Source organism: Balaenoptera physalus (assembly GCF_965194825.1).
Source record: "Balaenoptera physalus genome assembly, chromosome: 10".
NCBI classification, from domain to species: domain Eukaryota; kingdom Metazoa; phylum Chordata; class Mammalia; order Artiodactyla; family Balaenopteridae; genus Balaenoptera; species Balaenoptera physalus.
This window is the reverse complement of record NC_138889.1, coordinates 87,932,329-87,951,538: the sequence shown is the minus strand read 5'-3', so window position 1 is coordinate 87,951,538 and position 19,210 is coordinate 87,932,329. Positions and strand designations below refer to the sequence as shown.

The 19,210-nt window shown below is 40.7% G+C and overlaps 1 protein-coding gene across 19 annotated transcripts in view; it reads right to left on the bottom strand.

The window, feature by feature from the left end:
* The window catches only part of TCP11L1 (t-complex 11 like 1), a 30,591-nt gene extending 11,609 nt beyond the window's left edge, over nt 1-18,982 (bottom strand). For 2 of the 19 annotated variants that reach the window (XM_082410518.1, XM_082410519.1), the window contains exons 1-7: nt 18,652-18,979; nt 17,202-17,327; nt 15,564-15,747; nt 7,072-7,204; nt 5,758-5,878; nt 4,794-5,014; nt 1,064-1,200 (exon numbers count right to left, since the gene is read on the bottom strand). In XM_082410518.1, the coding sequence (XP_082266644.1) occupies nt 1,064-1,200; nt 4,794-5,014; nt 5,758-5,878; nt 7,072-7,204; nt 15,564-15,723 (772 nt within the window). In that variant the 5' untranslated portion in view covers nt 15,724-15,747; nt 17,202-17,327; nt 18,652-18,979. The other 17 variants (XM_082410524.1, XM_082410512.1, XM_082410525.1 and 14 more) reach the window with 17 other exon arrangements.
* Between the last annotated feature and the right edge of the window lie 228 nt (nt 18,983-19,210).

Genomic DNA, 19,210 nt, shown 5'->3' with positions numbered 1-19,210 from the left:
TAGAAATGAAACATAGTTTGGATTCTAATTTACCTGTTTCCTGCAGTCATCTGAGAGGTTCATAAAAATGAGACTTTTTCTGGGTACGAAACCAGAAGATTTATGCATATAGAAGAGAAGCAAAGTGAAATTTCTTGACGTACCTCATAGAGGGGAGAAAAGTGAGCTAAACAGTCCTAAGAAGTTTGTCATGTTTTTAAAACCAAGGCCAAGTATACAATTCACCTCAAACTGGTGTCTTCATAAAAACCCATTTAATTTAGGACTTCTTTTTTTAAATTTCTGTTCTCCTCTCCTACTTATAGTTCTCTTGCTTGTCAACTAAGTTTTCAGGGCCTAACATCTTGTGCTTTTCTGTCTTCAAATTAGACTACTCCTGAAACAGGAGGGAAGGGGGCAGGGCACAACCTTTGAAAGAACGACATAGCCCGAGGACATGACATAAACTGACTAGAACCAAATGGGCCCAAGATGGCGGACACTTCCACTAGACCTTGTGCCTCAGTATACACATCCGCAAGCTAAAGGACACATCCACAGGTGCCATGACAGTTCCAAGGCCAACCATAAGGATCAAAAAGTAGGTGGTGGCCCAATTCCTAGAAATCACCGCCCCTTCCTGAAATAGCTGGAATACTCCTCCCACTCATTAGCCTATAAATTACCCACCCCTATAAAAACTGACAACCCCATACCCTGGTGCTTTCTCATCTTCTGAGATGGCCCATACTCTGTCTGCGGAGTGTTTAGAGAAACATTTCTCTAAACAAATCCACTTCTTACCCATCACTTTGTCTCTCACTGAATTCTTTCTGCAATGAGATATCAAGAACCTGAGCTTCATTAAGTCCTGAAACCAAGTGTGTGATCTCAGTTGGAAGACCATGAGTTTTGGCTAGGTTTGAGTCCCAGCACGTGGGTTCAAGTCCCAATCTGAGGTGCATGGTTTCACTCTCATACTAAATTCTCATTTTGTTTTGAAAATATCATTATGCGGCAAGCTACAGCCACTAAAATGAAAAAACACAGACAACGAACAGGCACCACAAAACATTAAACATACTTGGCTGCTTCTCCAAAAACTCTTGAAACTGCTTCCTTTCATATTCAACTGACTGCTGCATGAGATGTGGCCTAATGCTACTGACAGCAAAGTTTGCCATGTCCACTTTCATTAGGTCCAACACGGAAAAAATTGCCCTGAAAGAGATAAAAGGATTTATCACTGGGCACTTGTAAAAGTAAACACTGCTGTTAAAAAAAATGAAGTGAGCTGATTTGAGACAGTTTTTTAATCTCAGAAAGGGTGGCAAGAAAAGTTGGAGAAGCCATGAGAACGCAGATTGAAAAAAACAAATTTAGAAGAAAGGACTGCACATTTTTAAGCTGCTCTCTGTCCCACCCTTGCCCCTAGGCAAACATCACTTCCCCCACTGCCTGTCAGGCCCAGAGCTCATTCTTTGGCTCTGGGTCAGCGCTCTTGGCGGCCGCAGAGGAAGGACGGCCCCAGACCGGAGGTTAAGAGCAGAGAGTTCACCACCTGGTCTCCATGCTCACACAGGTTAACATGTTCACGGCAGGTTTTATGCTCTAGCTCTCATGGCATAATTGCTAGTTCACACTCTGAATGTAACCGATGGGCAGACGTGACGCAATGCCGAGGATGCCTTCCATACCATGCCTGTCACATACCAGCAGCACTCTTACCAGAGGTCGGGAGCTGCTAAGTGACCTACTTGCAGAAGGTGGATAAGAACCCAAGGTGCAGGTTTAGGTGTTGTCCTACACAGAGGTAAGGACAGGATCAAATGTCCTCCCAGTCCCCTGATGCCCTTTGGGACTGACTGAACATCGTATGACAGAATAAATTCACCCACACATAAGGTGATATGTATGGGAAAGGATACACAGTCTGAGGAACAACTCAGGGCCCCTCAGCCTGCCACTCTGTCCCTCTCCCAAATGCATGGGGCAGCCCACTTTCTGGAGGGTGTTCTGCCTCTCCTTTGAGCATTCCCAACAGCCCCCTAAATCCACCTACAGGAAACCAGAGACTATTGGAGACTGCCAAGTGGCAGACCACTGACTGGAAGTAACCCACAATCATGTTTTATGCTCACAGTGTTTTTAAAAGCCAGGATTTCTAGCTTCTCTTGAAAAATCAAAAGATCTGGCAACCCGGGCCCAAACTCCATCACGACTACAGTCGGCTGGCACTAAGCGGCCACTGTGGCCTCCTTCAGATAGGGTGTATACTCCCAGGTTACCAGTTTCCCCAGTCCCTTCTCTTTCCAGTAGGAATCTGAGTTAGGTTGAGTTTGCTACCAGCTATTTCCCCAGAGGACTCTCTTCCAAGGAATTCCTCATTTAACTTGGCTGATTTTGAGCTCTTACCGACTATATTATTTCTAATGTCTAGCACCGTGCCTAGCACATAAGAGGCGCTCAGTAAGAGCTTGCTGAATGAATGAACAAATCAATAACTATATTTAGGCAGTCTTTTCAACATGCTCTCTCTAAACCCTGAGGGAACCTGACAATGAAGGGCATTTTTCTATGTAATGAACATTGACAGCATAATGATATCAAGAAGGCTAGAGATTAAACTTTTTTTACTTATAAAACTTTTGGAAAGCAACTTGGTAACATGCAATGAGTCTTAAAACTGTTCACATCCTCTGACACAGTAATCCCATTTTAAGAACCTATCTTTAGGAAATAACCTAAAATAAAGAAAAAGTTTTGTGCAGAGATGTGCACTGCAGGGTTAAATACTAAATAACTATACATAATCTAATTTTCCATCTTAACAGAGAAACAGTTAATCATATCTATGTGAATGAATATTTTGCAGCCACTGAAAATGCTTATGGAGAGTTTTAAAAAGTAACGTAATGTAAGTTGGTTATAAAAGGGCAATGCAAGAGATCCTTTTGGTGTTGGAACTGTTCAGTATCTTGAGTGTAGTGGTGGATATTCGAACTTAGGTGATAAAATTGTATAAAAGTTACTATACATAAACATATACATGTGTATTCAGGAAATCTAAAAGAGATCAGTGGACTGTATCAGTGTCAACACCCTGGTTCTGATAGTTTTGCGATGTCACCACTTGGAGAAGCTGGATAAAGTGTACCGTATTATTTCTTACAACTCCATGTGAATATATAATTATCTCAATGATACTTTCAATGAAAAAATAAGTGAAATAATTAGGATGTAATGTTAACAAAAAAAAGTCAGGCTTGCAGTGCCCACCGGGAGGTCTTCTTCGGTTCAGCTGAACAGTCAGACTCACAAGACGACAATAAGCCCCAGGTTTGGCACCATCTATTCACACAGCTTGCCAACGGGGCGGCACCAAGCACTCCTCTTCAAGAAGAGTTACAATATCAGTCATGAACAGACAGCTCAGAAATGGGGGAGCACTCTGACTTAAAAGCTCATAATCTCCACGGCATGCCTTCTAGGGTCTCTATGGGGGGCATGCCCAGTTATAAAAGTTTCCCCACTCACGGAAGCATCAAGTATGATGTGCCATCGAGTATTTATAGTTCATTATCATTTCTTTCTGTCTAGATGCAATTTACCAGTTAGAGGTCATTCTCCCCATAAGCAATGTTACCTAGTAGTATTTTGATACATAACACCTTCATCTGTTTACAGGAAAACAGTTAAGCAGTTAACCAAAAGTCAAATTCTCAGGCGGCATCATGTCAATCCTTTGCCGATATTAGCATATAAATTATATAAATTTGATCACAATTGTATACATTTAAAAATAAACATTCAAAAGACTAAAGGAAGTTAACATGGACTAAACGTTAGTTAATAGGATTATATTAATGTTAAATTTCTTGAATGTCCTGGTTGTATTTTGGTTATGTGGGAGAATATCCACATTCTTAGGAAGTAGTTGCTGAAATAGTTAAGGGTGAAATGTCATAATATCTGACATTAACCATCAGAAGGTTCAGGGGAAAAAATATACATACATACGTACATACTCAATGTGCACATACTCAGTGTATATATAAAAGGATAAAGCAAACTGACTAAATGTTAAAAACTGGTGGATCTATGTAAGGGTTATATGAGTGTTGATTGTATTGTTTTTGCAACTTTTCTGTAGGTTTGTAATTTTTCAAAATAAAATGCTGAGGCAAAAAAAAACTTTAAAAAATTTATATATCAATATGACAATAGTGATTGTGCCTTTGTGTGGTAAAATTACGGGTGAATTTTTTCCTTCTTTCTCCTTTTCTACAGTTTACAAAATGTTTGCTTTTTAAAAAATATTTCATGCTTTTTTGTTTCATTGGATTTATATTGATTTTAGTAAAAAACAGATTTGAATTTTAACATTTTAAAAACATATGCTAATTATCAGCCTTTACCTTGACCTGCCTTCAACCAGTTAAAGAGTATACAGACTATAACCTCACCCAGAGTCTCAAGTTCACTGTCTTTTCCCCTTCCTTCCTTCCTTTCAGCCTTCCCTTTCTCTTCCCTCCCTTCATTCCATCCCTCCCTCCTTTTCTTATCATAATCATTATTTTTAAAAAATACAGAACGCTTCACGAACTTGCGAGTCATCCTTGCACAGGGGCCACGCTAATCTCTGCATGGTTACAATTTTAGTATGTGTGCTGCCAAAGTGAGCACAGCAAAATATTTGCTTTTTAATTTTTTTTTTTTTTTAATGCATGAATACCTACACTTGAGGAAGTCTAACTCTGAAAATAGGCTCTGTATTTTAGGTGCCCTGAAGGTGATTAACACAGTGCCCATACCTGAAAAGGGGCACTATTTCCTTAAGGTCCTTTAGTTTCTTCACTTCCTCATCTCGAACAGGTGCGCACAGTGTCCCCATCATGCCAATAATGAATTCTGCCAGCTTGGAAATGTCCAGGGCCCCATTCTCTGCCTCCTGCTTTATCAGATCCAGATCCAAGACTTCTGTTATCTGGTTTCTCAGTCTAGTGTGACCAGGCAGCAAGAAAGATAAGAGCGTCTACAAGAGAGCACAGCCAAGTTTAATCAAAGCTTCCTAGTCAGAAGCCATTTTTGATTATATGTAAAGGAATTTACAATTATTCCAATAAGGGCTTACCAACTGTTATTGTAATGGTGCACACATTGTAACCTCTTATTCAACAAATCGACAGAAAAACATGTTTACAAATCATTTAGACTAGCTATTTAAGCTTCCATTTAAGCTCTAGGTAGCAATCAACTGGACGCAGTAAGAAAAAACTGTTAAAAGTGAAAAAAAAAAACCCACATTAATTAGTGTGTGCCTGTGAGCTAACGACAGATGGCAATTTCCACAGACACATTACTTCTTTGGAAAACTGTTGCTAAAGGTATTACAAAAACAGTTCTACCTTTCACTTAATGCCTTCTCTATCCCAAAGACTGAATCGCTTTTTTGGTCATTATTTATTGAAGGTGTTTATTAAAATTTTTATAAATTATCTATATTTTATAAAATAACTTGTTTTCTTTAAATAATTCTGTTTTCAAAAATATGAACCTTCTTTTCATTTAGAAGAGTAATGCCCTCAGGTTATCACAGCTTCTTTGAAAATTTTTAAAGGTCAGTAAGCCAAAAATACCCTAAATCCACATTTCAGCAAGCAATTTAAAATCCTGATCCTTCAATATCATTAAAGCCTTCTGGCACAGTAACACAGAGAGGTTGAATAAATACTCCTAACACACGAAGAAAGCACCACGACTTGCTCTTCGCCTCACCTCTTTAATCTCACCAACAAGCTTGATGGCCCGGTCATAAGTTGGGGGGTCTTCACTTAACTGGACACTCAAGCAATCCCAAAAAGCTTTATGTACAATATCCTTTACTTTCTTCTCCAAGCTGGAGGCAAATGAAAAAAAAAGCAAAAGCAAATAAAATATTATTGCCTCAAACTACTTTCAAAAGCACAAATTCTACAGGTTTAGGGTAAGAAAATTTTTTAAAATTATTTGGATGAGGGAAAGATTTCCCAGATATACCTAAACCAATCACATACTTATTTTTAGTTAGTGATTTATTTCAGTGAGTACCTCATTGGAAAGAATAACTTTTAACTGATTTGACAGGTGACATTAGTCCAAATAACAGCCCATAACAGTGCCATATGATAAAAGAATATTGGAAAGTTCAGATCTGTTAATTTAAGTTCCCCGATACCAGCAAGTTTCCTAAGATGTTTATGATTAAGTAGTTTAAGACTTTAAACTTTAAGTTTGTTTCCTAAAATTATCCTATTCCCATGTGACATATTGGACAACTGTTTAATTAGGTACCAAACTACTGATATAACAACTTATATATAGCATTTCAGGAAAACCAGTCTTTATGTCATGAGAGCAAAACAAGTAATTAATTCTTCATGATTAATGTGAAAAAGTACTATCCTTGCAGAACATATAAGAAATGTTTGTCAAGTCATATTCAGAAGCCTCATGCGGGAGACACTATAGCTTGCTGACCCAGCAGCCATCGCTCCTCCTTTGTCAACAGAATCCCGATTTTTTTCATGGTACTTTCACAATTATAACAGGCAATGTTTTTTCCTTCTTGCGACAATCCATCTTTAAAAGGTGCACCTTACAATCAACAGAATTTTAGATTCAATATGATATGTGCCAGGCACTAGGTAGGGATAGAGAATAAAGCATAGTCCTTGTCTCTAAGGAGTTTACAATCTGGTGAAGAATGCAAGTAAACCAACAACTACAGTAAAATGTGATAGTTACAAAGAAGAAATGAAGGAGACAGTGCAATGAACACACAAGAGGAGGCAGCTAAACCCTATGGAGTGGGAAGAAGCTGACACGCAAGACTTCCACAGGAGGTTTCCAGACCTTTTATTACATTGTCAAGGATCAGTGGTCCTGAGATCTACTATCGAACTCTAGTAATTCCCAGGATAAGGAATATATTTTACCAACATACGAAAGGAAAAATATATTAGAATATATTGACATCAAGTGAAGGAAACATTTCCAGAACTGGGAAATGGCTTTGTTCTACCAAACAAGATAACTCAGTAACCACCTTACCTGTCTTCTGGTAATTCAACTGGTTTAATCCGAAAGTCTCCATTTATGACAATTTCATGGGCTATGGTCATGTTAGTGACTCCTTTTGCTGTCTCTAGAAGTTCTTCTACTGTCACGAATCGAGGAGGACTAGCTATAACAAAAACCCAGTGTAAGAGGTCTGTTCCTCTAGGTTAGGATTTCTATTAAATTAAGGAGAAGGTAGTGGTTCTGGTACCAGCTAATAATTTCAGTTATCCCTTTACTTATGAAAATATACTGGCAATTTCAAATAGAATTTTACCTATTTCATATTTTTTTTCTTTTAACCTAGAATCCTAAAAGCACAGATCATTTACAATACTCAAAACATCTTTTTTTTTTTTTTTTTTTGCCAAAACTGGTCAATGGAAAATGATTACAGTAAACTAAGACTTAGAAAAACTTTTTAAAGTTACTGATTATCACCTTCCCAGCAAGCTGAGAGTTTATTTTCTAATCCCTATGCCTCCTGTCTACCCTAAATGGAAAAAAGACACCAGATTTAGGATCTTCTCTTTTGTTCCCATCAGCAGTTTACATTTTGCTCCATCGTTAGCACTGTGCCTTGAACGAGTCTCCCCAAATTAAAATAGCCTTGAGCCAGGTGCTGTTTAAACAGTGCTAAAACCACTACCCTGTACAGGATACTAGGACAATATAAGAATTCCGAAGTTGACAAAGGAACAAATTAGAGTGTGTGACACAAGAATTTGTAGAATGCAGGCTCACTGAATCAAAAACCTCAGAGTCATCTCTGACTTCTCCCTTTCCACTGCGCTGTTATCCAGGTCCTGCAGAGTTTACTTCTGTGTCAACTGTGGCAATAGCCTCATAACTGGTCTCTGTTCTTCGCTTTCTTTTGATAAAGTTTGAGATTTATCTTCCACAAAAAAAGTTCTCACCAATCTCCCCAGGTGTTCTAAGCCAAGGAACAAAGGGTAATTCCTACTTTTAAAAAGTCTATGATTAAATACTTGCATTTTTGGTTTATCAGTTATATCTCAATAAAGCTGGGTTATTTTGTTTGCTTTTTTAAAAAAAGTCCATGATAGCAGGTCTTTAGCTTATATCAGAATCACAGGGAAGGCTTATGAAGACAGATTGCTGGGCCCCCTCTCAGGGTTCTGATTTAGCCTGTCTGGGTGGGGCTGGAGAACTGCATCTCTCATAAGACTCCAGCTGATACTGATGGTTTCAGAAACCACACTTTGAAAAGCACTGGCCTAGAAGATGATTATATTAATTTTATGTAATGGTGATAAGATCTGGGCTTAAAATGAGATAAAAATGCCACTGGTTTACACAGGGTTTAATAGTTGTAAAGATCTTCCTAGGTTAGTGAAAAGTTATTTTCCCTCTTCTTTTACTTTTTTCTTTTGCTCACCAGAAAAAGGAATCAAATCTAAGAGTTGGTCATATTCCATCTGGTCAAAATCTTTATTTACTCACATAAGGGGAAGTTGAGGAAACTCACAAAATTTTTTTCAGCATTTCCAGAGAATATTAATAAAAATAATAAAGAATATCAGCTTTGTGGATATTGGTAAAATGCAATAAATATCTAAAATCAAGGCCCAACAGATCTTTTCAATTCTCAGTATTATTTAGATGTCAATTTCTACCAAATGATCTACTGATAAAATGCAATCCCAATCAAAATCCCAGCAAAGTTTTTGTTGAAATTGCCAGACTGATTCTAAAATTTGTATGGAAATGCACAGGACCTAGAAAAGCCAAAACTATTTTGAAAAAGAAGAATAAAGTTGGAGGACTTATACTAAGTGATTTCAAGACTTACTATAATGCTAATAATCAAGACAGTGTGTGTCTGGCATGAGGACAGACATATAGACGAACTGAACAGAGCAGAGGATCCAAAAATAGACTGGTGCACACACATACATATGTATATTTGTGGTCAATAAGGCGAGATTAGTTTTTTTATCAAATAGTGCTGGAACAATTAGAAATCTATAAATAATAGAATGACCCTCAACCCTTACCTCACATGATAAATAAAAACTAACTCCAAATGAACTGCAGACCTAAATATAAAAGCTAAAACTGTAAGACTTCTAAGAGAAAACACAGACAAAAATCTTTGCGATCTTGGATTACACAGAATTTCTTAGATAGGATACAAAAAGCTTAAAATGTAAGAGAAAAAACTGATAAATTAAACTTTACCAAAAGTCAAAACTTTTGCTCTGTGGAAGACTCTATTAAGAAAATGAGGGACTTCCCTGGTGGTCCAGCAGGTTCAAGACTCTGTTCCCAATGCAGGGGGCCCGGGTTCAATCCCTGGTTGGGGAACTAGATCTCGCATGTATGCCACAACTAAGAGTCCGCATGCCACAACTAAGAAGTCCACATGCCACAACTAAAAAAAAAAAGATCCCGCATGCTGCGTCACTTTGGAAAACAGTCTCTCAGTTTCTTATCAAGTAAAACATACATACACTTACCACATGACCCAGCAACCCCATTCCTAGGTCTACCCAAGAAAACTGAAAACATATGGCCATGTAAAGACTTGTACTCAAATGTTCATAGCAGCTTTCTTCATAACATTCAAAACGTGGAACGAATCCAAATGTCAGTAAAAGAATGGATAAACAACTGTAGTATAACTATACCATGTAATACTACTCAGCAATAAAAAAGAAACAAACTACTGACACATGCAAAACCATGGATGAATCCTAAAAGCATTATCCCTAGTGAAAGAGTCAGATACAAAAGACTGTACAGTAGGGACTTCCCTGGTGGCGCAGTGGTTAAGAATCCGCCTGCCAACGCAGGGGACACGGGTTTGAGCCCTGGTCCAGGAAGATCCCACATGCCATGGAGCAACTAAGCCCGTGCACCACGGCTACTGAGCCTGAGCTCTAAAGCCCGCGAGCCACAACTACTGAAGCCCACGTGCCACAACTACTGAAGCCTGCGTGCCTAGAGCTCATGTTCCGCAACAAGAGAAGTGACCGCAATGAGAAGCCTGCGCACTGTAATGAAGAGTAGCCCCCGCTCGCTGCAACTAGAGAAAGCCCGTGCGCAGCAACAAAGACCCAACGCAGCCAAAAATAAATAAATATTTTAAAAAACTGTCGCTAAATTGTTACAGCATTTGTGCACTGACGCTCTGTTACAGAAACTGAAAACCTCATTAAGTTAAACATGCCCTTTGGGAGCCTGGCAAACAGATTCCAAAATAAAATGAAGGTCTAATTCAGAATGGCTTACTCTCACCTTTCTTCACTAAGGGGTTCTGGGACCGGAAAAGTCTACACACTCTAAGAGATGCTTCCAGTCACACAAGTGGATGGACATTTATTGAGGGCAGATGGCAAATGTCACCCAAAGAGCTACTATAGACTGAGTACAGTGAAGCAAGGGTAAAGCTTATCTATTGAACATATTACACTGTGTGGAAATGGTTTGTTACAGTATCTTCCTCACTAGATTGCAAGCTCTAGGAGGACGGAGAACATGTGTGCCTGGTTCACTGCTGGACTCCCGCTACACAGTGTGCACTCAATCAACACTGACTGATTAACTAAATATAGGGACACCATAAATCAGTCTGGTCTTGCACTTTAGAAAGGTAAGAACTCGGTGTCACCCATTTATCTAATGAACTTCATAAGGACCTGATTTAATAAACTAAAATGCTAAATGGGAAATATTAACTGGAATAACAATTGATGTTTTTCATCTGAATATGGCAACTTTTACTGATCAACTAGGTGATTAAATGCTAGAGCAAAAGGTGCATTGTGAGCAGAGAATTAAAGTATATTAAAGGGACTTCCCTGGTGGTGCAGTGGTTAAGAATCGCCTGCCAATGCAGGGGACAGGGGTTCGAGCCCTGGTCGGGGAAGATCCCACATGCTGCGGAGCAACTGGGCCCGTGCGTCACAGCTACTAAGCCTGCTCTCTAGAGCCTGCAAGTCACAACTACTGAAGCCCGCGCACCTAGATCCCGTGCTCCGCAACAAGAGAGGCCACCACAATGAGAAGCCCACGCACCACAACGAAGAGTAGCCCCCGCTCACCGCAACTAGAGAAAGCCCAAGCGCAGCAACAAAGAGCCAATGCAGCCAAAAATAAATAAATAAATAAATTTTTTTAAAAAAGTATATTAAAAAAAACTCCAAAAAAATAAAATGATACAAATGAGTCTGTATACAAAACAGAAACAGACTCAGAGACACAGAAAAACAAACTTATGGTTACCAAAAGGGAAAGGGAGAGGGGTAGGGATAAATTAGGAGTATGGAATTAACAGATACAAACTACTATACATAAAATAAGCAACAAGGATTTACCGTATAGCACAGAGAACTATATTCAATATCTTGTGATAATGTATAAAGGAAAATAATCTGAAAAAAATATATATATATACACACATAACTGAATCACTTTGCTATACACCGGAAACTAACACAATATTGTAAATCAACTATACTTCAATTTTAAAAAATCACCATTAGAATAAAAGGGTAATATTGGTGCAGGTAAGATCATTGGCAAAGGCTAAAATCAGTGAGTTGAAGTTTAAGCAGAAACAGAATGTCTGCATAGTCCCCAAGTACTGTAAGCAGATAGGGCAGGTGGTCTCCAGAGAAGAAGAACCAGGCATGACTCTCTTGACATAAGAAGCCATTTTTTTTTTTAATAAGTTTATTTATTTTGGCTGCGTTGGGTCTTCGTTGCTGTGCGAGGGCTTTCTCTAGTTGCGGCAAGCGGGGGCCACTCTTCATCGCGGTGCGCGAGCCTCTCATTGCGGTGGCCTCTCTCGTTATGGAGCATGGGCTCTAGGCGCGCACGGGCTTAGGTGCTCCGTGGCACGTGGGATCCTCCTGGACCAGGACTCGAACCCGTGTGCCCTGCATTGGCAGGCAGACTCTCAACCACTGCGCCACCAGGGAAGTCCCAAGAAGCCATTTTTGACCTAAGCCACTCTGTGATGTAAGCCTGGCCACAGTGCTTGCTCTTGAACAGATCTCAGTAATTTAGTAAGATATGCGTAACAATGTGATACATATCTTTGAGTTCTGCAGGAACTAAGGCCCCCACCCCGGTGGAGGATGGTAACTGCATGCTGAGACCCCAGACTGGTCAGAACCAGAGGAATGATGATGTTGACCTTTTTCTACATTCTGTATCAGTTACTAAAAGTTCTGAACCCAAATTCCATTACATGCAGGGGAAGTGGGGTGAAGGTTTTTTCCCCACACCACCAAGCAATTCTCTGACACCAGACGGGTGTCGTACAGTTCAACTCAATTCTGACACTATCTACCTGGAGACAGCATCAGATTCCACAGGTTAAGGGCTCAGTCCTACAAGGCTGTGGCCCCTGCCCCGCCCCCCACTTCAGACAACAGTCCCAAGTCCAGATTGTCACTTTTTTTTTTTTTTTCCCTAACTGGATACCTTTTATTTATTTTTATTGCCTGGCTGGGATCTCCAGTTCAGTTTTAATTAGAAGTAATGAGAGTAAATATCCTGTCTTGTTCTCAAACTTACAGGGAGAAACATTCATTCTTTCACCATTGAGTATGATGTTAACTGTAAGAGTCTGTAAATGTCCTTTTATATTTTGTGGATGTTCTCTTCTTTATTTGCTGAGAGTTTTTACCATAAACTGATGTTATATGTTATCAAAATAAGTCTATTTGTTTTAAACAAACACATTATTTTGCTTCCTATGAACCAGGCACCGTTCTAAAATGCTTTACAAATAGTATCTCATTTAATCCTCTAACAGTCCTAGTAACATGAACTAGTTTTGAACTAATAGTGAATTACTATTGTCCCCATTCAGATAGAGAAATAGGCATAGAGAGGTTAAGTAACCAAAATGACATGGCTAGTAAGTAGCAAGTCACCTCTGCTTCTGACAGACTGGCTATGGATGGGAAGTTCCAACAACCTCTCCTTGCGTTCAATTAATTCGCTAGAGCAGCTCATGGAAGTCACAGAAACATTTTACATACTAGATTACTGGTTTATTATAAAAGGATGTAACTCAGAAACAGCCAGATGGAAGAGGTGCATAGGGCAAGGTATGGGGAAGCAGTGTGCCACTCTCCCAGCACCTCCATGTCTTCACCAACCCAGAGCTCCCTGAACCCCATCCTTCTGGGTTTTTATGCAGGCTTCATTACATAGGCAAACTTGATTAAATAATTGGCCATTGGCAACTGATACAACCTCCAGCTCCACCCTCCTCCCCAGAGGTAGGGGTGCGTGGGTGGGACTGAAAGTTCCAACCCTCTAATCACAAGGTTGAGTCCCCTGGCAAACAAGCTGCCATCCTTCGGTTAGGTTACCTAGGTGCTTTCCAAGTCAGCATAACAAAAGACATCTTTCTAGCTCTCATCACTTAGGAAATTCCAATAGTTTAGCAGCTCTGTGCCAGAAACAGGACGAAAACCAAACATGTATTTCCTATTATAAATCACAGTACCACAGTTACCAATAGCAGTTCTACCCTTAAAACATTACTCTGTATTATAAGTTGCAAGGCTAAAGGCTATCCTTTTGCTTTTAATTTGTAGAATCCCAGATGTGATTTTATGGTTACTTATAAATTCAGTTTGGGAGAAATGTCTGCAAACAGCTAATTTCATATTTTATAAATTCTTATTTATGCTCTATGCAGGCAGTGATGTCTCCTGACCTGGTCCCCAGACTATGGGGTCTTAGTTTTACCACTGGAGTCCACAGCCCTATACCTACCTATTACTACAAGGAGAAAGAGCAAGAAAGCCAGAAACAATATTTTAGGTCATTGATTTTAAACCTCATTTTGATATCGATCTCTATGAGAATTTAATGAAAGCTTCCATGACCTTCTTCCTAGAAAAATGCACATACACACACATGTTGATACACTTTTTTGACTGCTCCTGGGTTCCCCAACTCTTGATCATGGGTCCCAGGATAAGTTGCCTTAAGGACATAACCACATACAATTTCACACAGTCTAGTGTTGGCCTGACATTAATTTGGAATCATGCCATCAAACTGACAGGATGCCAAAGACAAGGACATAAATCAAAGAACAACTGAAGATCTAAACCAAAGGTACTTCTTTACCAGAAACTGCAAGTGATAAAACTACCATATTGGCCATAGACAGCCACATTACAGCTATCAGTCCTCGGTATCTTTAAATGCAACAGATGGGGGAATTTCCTGGCGGTCCAGTGGTTAGGACTCTGCGCTTTCACTGCCCAGGGTGTGGGTTCAATCCCTGGTCGGGGAACTAAAATCCCACAAGGTATGTGATGCGGCCAAAAAAAAAAAAAAAATTTTTTTTTTTATAATAAGTAAATAAATGTAACAGATGACATGTTAGTAGCAGTAGTATTAACAACTAATGTTTACTGAGCATTTATTATGTGCCAAGCACTGTTCTAAGGGCTTTACATGAATTCATTTAAACTTTACAATGACCCTAAGAGATAACGTGTATTTTCCTCATTTTAAAAACGAGAAAACAGATGGTTTCTAACTATACATATTGGAGACAAGGCCTAACACATGCATGATAGGCTGTTATTAACAGCATGTTTCCTTCCCTGAACACAATTTGACCTAGCAGTATATTTATCAAAATCTATGTGATAATAAACCACAATTAAATGGGGTCCACCAATGTTTGCTATAAGAATACTTTGCTGACTAATAAATTACCTGGAAGGGGCTTTTATCATTTTAAAAGAAACACACCTTAAACCCCAAAATGTTTGTACTTCTTCCAAATATGAAGGATTACTGATCATCTATACTTTAAAGAGATAACATCAACACTAACATTCTTAGACTATGACACCCCCTCTTAAAACTTTCATTTTTGCACTCACTTCAAAAACCTTGAGTGTTCTTAATAAAAGACATGAGTTGGAGCAACCGCTGGGAATTCATGCGGAAACTGCCACCCTTTCATCTACGAAGCCTGCTCCCTGCCAGGGATCTGAAACGACTTCACCACACACAGTTAGCAAAGTGAATCCCCTCAGCCTCGTGGGAACTAAGCCCCCAGGCAGTGAAGTTAGGGTGTGGTGAACTCACTCACAGTCAAAAACTTTTTTTTTCAACCTGCACATGCACAGTCCTGGCTGGGACCTGCCTTGGGCTTTTCAAACACTCTTTGAATTAAAGCTGCAATTTGCACTCAACCTTCCTATTTCTCAGAGCATTTCAGGCAAACTGGAATGTCACTGAGGCTGGAGGAAAGCAGGAATATTCTGGACATTATTCTAAAATTTTAATTTCTCACGCAATTGAAAACCCACAAGTGACTAGGCTGTCAGTTGCTAATGCTAAAATGCTAATTATTGGCAATGTTATCATATTATTAGAACCTAGTTCAAGGCCACATGTACAAGGAAGCATAATAAAAATATCATCTGAAAACAATGAAAATATTGCTTCTAACCAAAGTCAGATGTGCTTACAGTGAGGTCTTTGCACTCTTTGGGTGCTAGGAGAGCCCGACTTTATTTTCTGTAAAGCTTCATCAGAATCTTCCACAGCATCTTCAAGGCCTTGCTCAGAATCATTTGATTCTGATTTTCCTTCTTCATTTACATTGGACTTGTCAAGGTTTTCAGACATTCTCAGTTAAGTTCATTCACTTTCCTAGGGGGAAAAAGAAAATGAACCAAAATGTTCTTGCTCTGACACTAACTAGCAGTGTGACTCTGGGCAAATGATTTAACTTCTTTGGCTTTCAGATTTCTCATCTGTAAAAATCAAAGGGCTTGCTAAAATCTTATCCAGCTATAACATTCTACTTCAATGATTAAACAGATCACCTGTAAAATGACACTTGTAACTATCAAATTTATGGACCTGTACCTCAGAGAGTAACAAGTTCGAATACCTCTGTCCCAATCTGAGTACCATGTCATGAGAACACAGGACCTTAAACTGTTGGGAGGTAACACTATAAATTGCCTGCTTCTATTTTAATCAAAGAGTGATTCAATTCTTAAATTCTTTACTTTCAGTCCTGAGAAGTGACAGGAAAATTCTGGAAATAATGCTTTTCATCAGGCTTCGAAGTAAATATACACTAGGCTGAGGAGTTGGTTCCCTGATCCTATTATGTGGATAAGACACCTGGGGATGACAAACAGAAGACAGAATCTCATGAAACATTTAAGAAAAACGTGTGGGGCAAATTATTTTTATTAACTCCTTGCGAGTCAGCGGGAAAAAATGGTGAGTAAAGTAGGAAGTTGCAGACAACCATATGTATGTGGTTGGGAGGGATTTTTTTTTTTTTTTTGGGAGGGATTTTAATTGTCTTAGTTGCTGATTAGAAGAGGAGTAACACTTAACACGCTGGTTTGGGCCTGGTTAATAAAGGTCTGGAATAGTAACCTCTTAATTACTATAAATGGTTTTTGTCAAGTTTTTTTCCCCTAGAGTTCTCTATTCTTAATGTGTTTCCAAATAAGGGCAAAGAAAGACACAACATTTTCTGCATTTATAATACTGAAAATAATTAGCATTTGTACTATTAGCACTTGGAGATCACAAAACATTTTCATAAGCACTAACAGACTTTATTACACACCTGGATGTTAATCTAGGGATCAAAAGAAATGTTGACTATTTTCAGGAGGTTTGGCAGACTCTCTTCTGTACATTAGAAGAGAAGAATCACTTGATATAATTATCTGAACATCAGATACCCCCATTAAACAGAATGAAGTTATTGGAATTGACATTTCAGGCCTGTATTATTAATATGAAGGTTGCTTTACTGTAGTTCCCTTCTACCTTCCAGCAACCCACTCCAGACACCCATCTCCTCTGTCCTAAATCCTATCTGGCTCTGGAAATGCTCCAAGACCCAAAAGATAACATTACCAGCATATTCTATGAGAAAGGACCAACAAAAACACTTCTAATTTTACCCTCTTCACATGCTGGGAATTAGCTCAGAAGGATGAAGTAACGCATTCTGTGCAATAAGGAGGAAAATCAGGATTTCCAGGTCTTTAATACTAAGTTTAGTAAACTAACCCATCCTTGTAAAATTCGGCTCATGGCCTACCTCCTCCCAGGTCACTTCCCAACCTCACCAGTGTTTGCACCTTTCTCTGAACTCCTTTAGGGATGGTTATTAGACATCTGGCTTTCATCACTGCCTTAAATCCAATTCAAAATATCCTGATTTAAATAGGAATAGAACGATGAAAAGGCATGGTCTACAGAGAGAGAGAGACATTCTTACAAGGAAATATAGTGAAACTTAAGCGTTAATGGCATTATGAAATCACTAGGGGAATACAGCAGGGGGAGAAACTAATTCTGCCTGGAAGGAGGTTGAGATAACCTTCCCAGAAAAGGTGACATTTGAGCTTGTCTTTTTGAAAAGAGTAGGATTTCACCCAATTAAAAACCATCTGGAGAGAATTCCCTGGCGGTCCAGTGGTTAGGACTCAGCACTTCCACTACAGGGGACACGGGTTCGATCCCTGGTCGGGGAACTAAGATCTGGCAAGCCAGGCTGTGTGGCCAAAAACAAAAAACAAAAAACTATCTGGAGGTGAAAAGGGGGGCCTTTCACTCAAAGGGCAGCATTTCACTCAAAGGGCACAAGCGAAAGCAAAAGAAAATAAGTAGAAGAACAAGCAGCAGGTGATGAAGAAGGAGAGATGGGTTGGGGTCAGATGGTAAAATTACAAGTTCTTATTTTTTAAAAAACTCTTCACCTAGATTTTTAACTTCTTAAGGGCCAGACCAACCACATTCCCCACGTATGCTCCACACATATAAGTATATCCTCCAAACAGATACCCACTAAGTATTTGTTGATAGCTGTGTCATCTCTTTAATGTCAGTTTAAACGGGACGCATGGGCGTTGGTCTCAGACATAGCTGGGTTCCAATTCTGGCTCTTTACTAGCAGTGTTAACTTCAACTTCCTCATCTGTAAAATGCAGCTACCTACCTCTTGGGTTTGGAGGACGTGTAAACGACAGAGCGTACATAACGACAGCTGGTGCACAACAGGCTTCCCACAAATGGTAACTATAATTAGAGGACTACAGGATGCAGCGAGGAAACATGTAACTGCGTACAGCGTGCTCATTCACTCAACAAGCCCCCTGCTATGCCTAAAAAGGTAACCGAGGGGTAGAAGACCCTCGCACTTGCCGTGAAGACCGTCTATCTGAGCCGCAAGCCGAGCCCAAGCTGCTCACAAGAGACTCCCCAGGAGAAAAGGTCTTTCATTAAAAGAAAAGAGCTCTGTCCAGCGCCGGCGAGAATCACCTCCCCTAGCACTCAGCGCCACTCACGCCCAGCGTCCGGATTCCGTTGTAAACAACTGTTTGGGCCGGCGAGGGAGTGGCCGGGCCGGGGGCAAGCGAGGGAAGCGGGGCGCGCCTGGAGGACGGCCTCGAGGGGTGGGACAAAGACTGCGCTAAGACTCATCCCTCCCGCCGTCTCTGCCTCTTCCTCGCCTCCACCCGACATCGGGGGGAACTGACCGACGGAAAAAGGAGAAGAAATGCCTGTAATCTCGACCTTGTTCCTCCTGTGCGGGCCCCGCAGGGCTGCCAGCCTCCGCTTCCGCTTCCCTCACCTGTAGCGGAGTCGGCGTCCTCCCTCCTGCCGCTCGGCCGGGAATCTGGCGGGGGCCGGCGCTGCGGCGGAGGCGGGGAGGATGCGCGGCGAGCAGGGCGGTTCAGCCTCTGCCCCTCCAAGGCCGCACCCCTCACTGCGCTGCGAGCGGTCCTCCTCGCCCGGCTCGGGTGGGTAGCGGCCAGCGCGGCCGCTCCTCAGCGTCTGATAGCGGGAGACAGCTCTTAGCCCGGAGGCGCCGGTCCCACGCAGGGCGACGCCATGTTTCCGTACAGAAAGGTGGGAGGCGCGGCCGGATGCCGGCGGAGAGGGCCCAGTGGGCAGTGACTCGGAGCCGGGAGGCACCCCCCCACCCACGCCACAGAGGGCGGCGCCATGTTTCCGTACGGAAAGGCGGGCGGCGGGAGAGGGGTCGTGGAGCCAGTCAAGTAACGGAAAAGGGTTGGCCGTTTAGCTGCAAAGCCTTCCCCGCCCTGGTTTTCAAATTTAAATATTACATCAC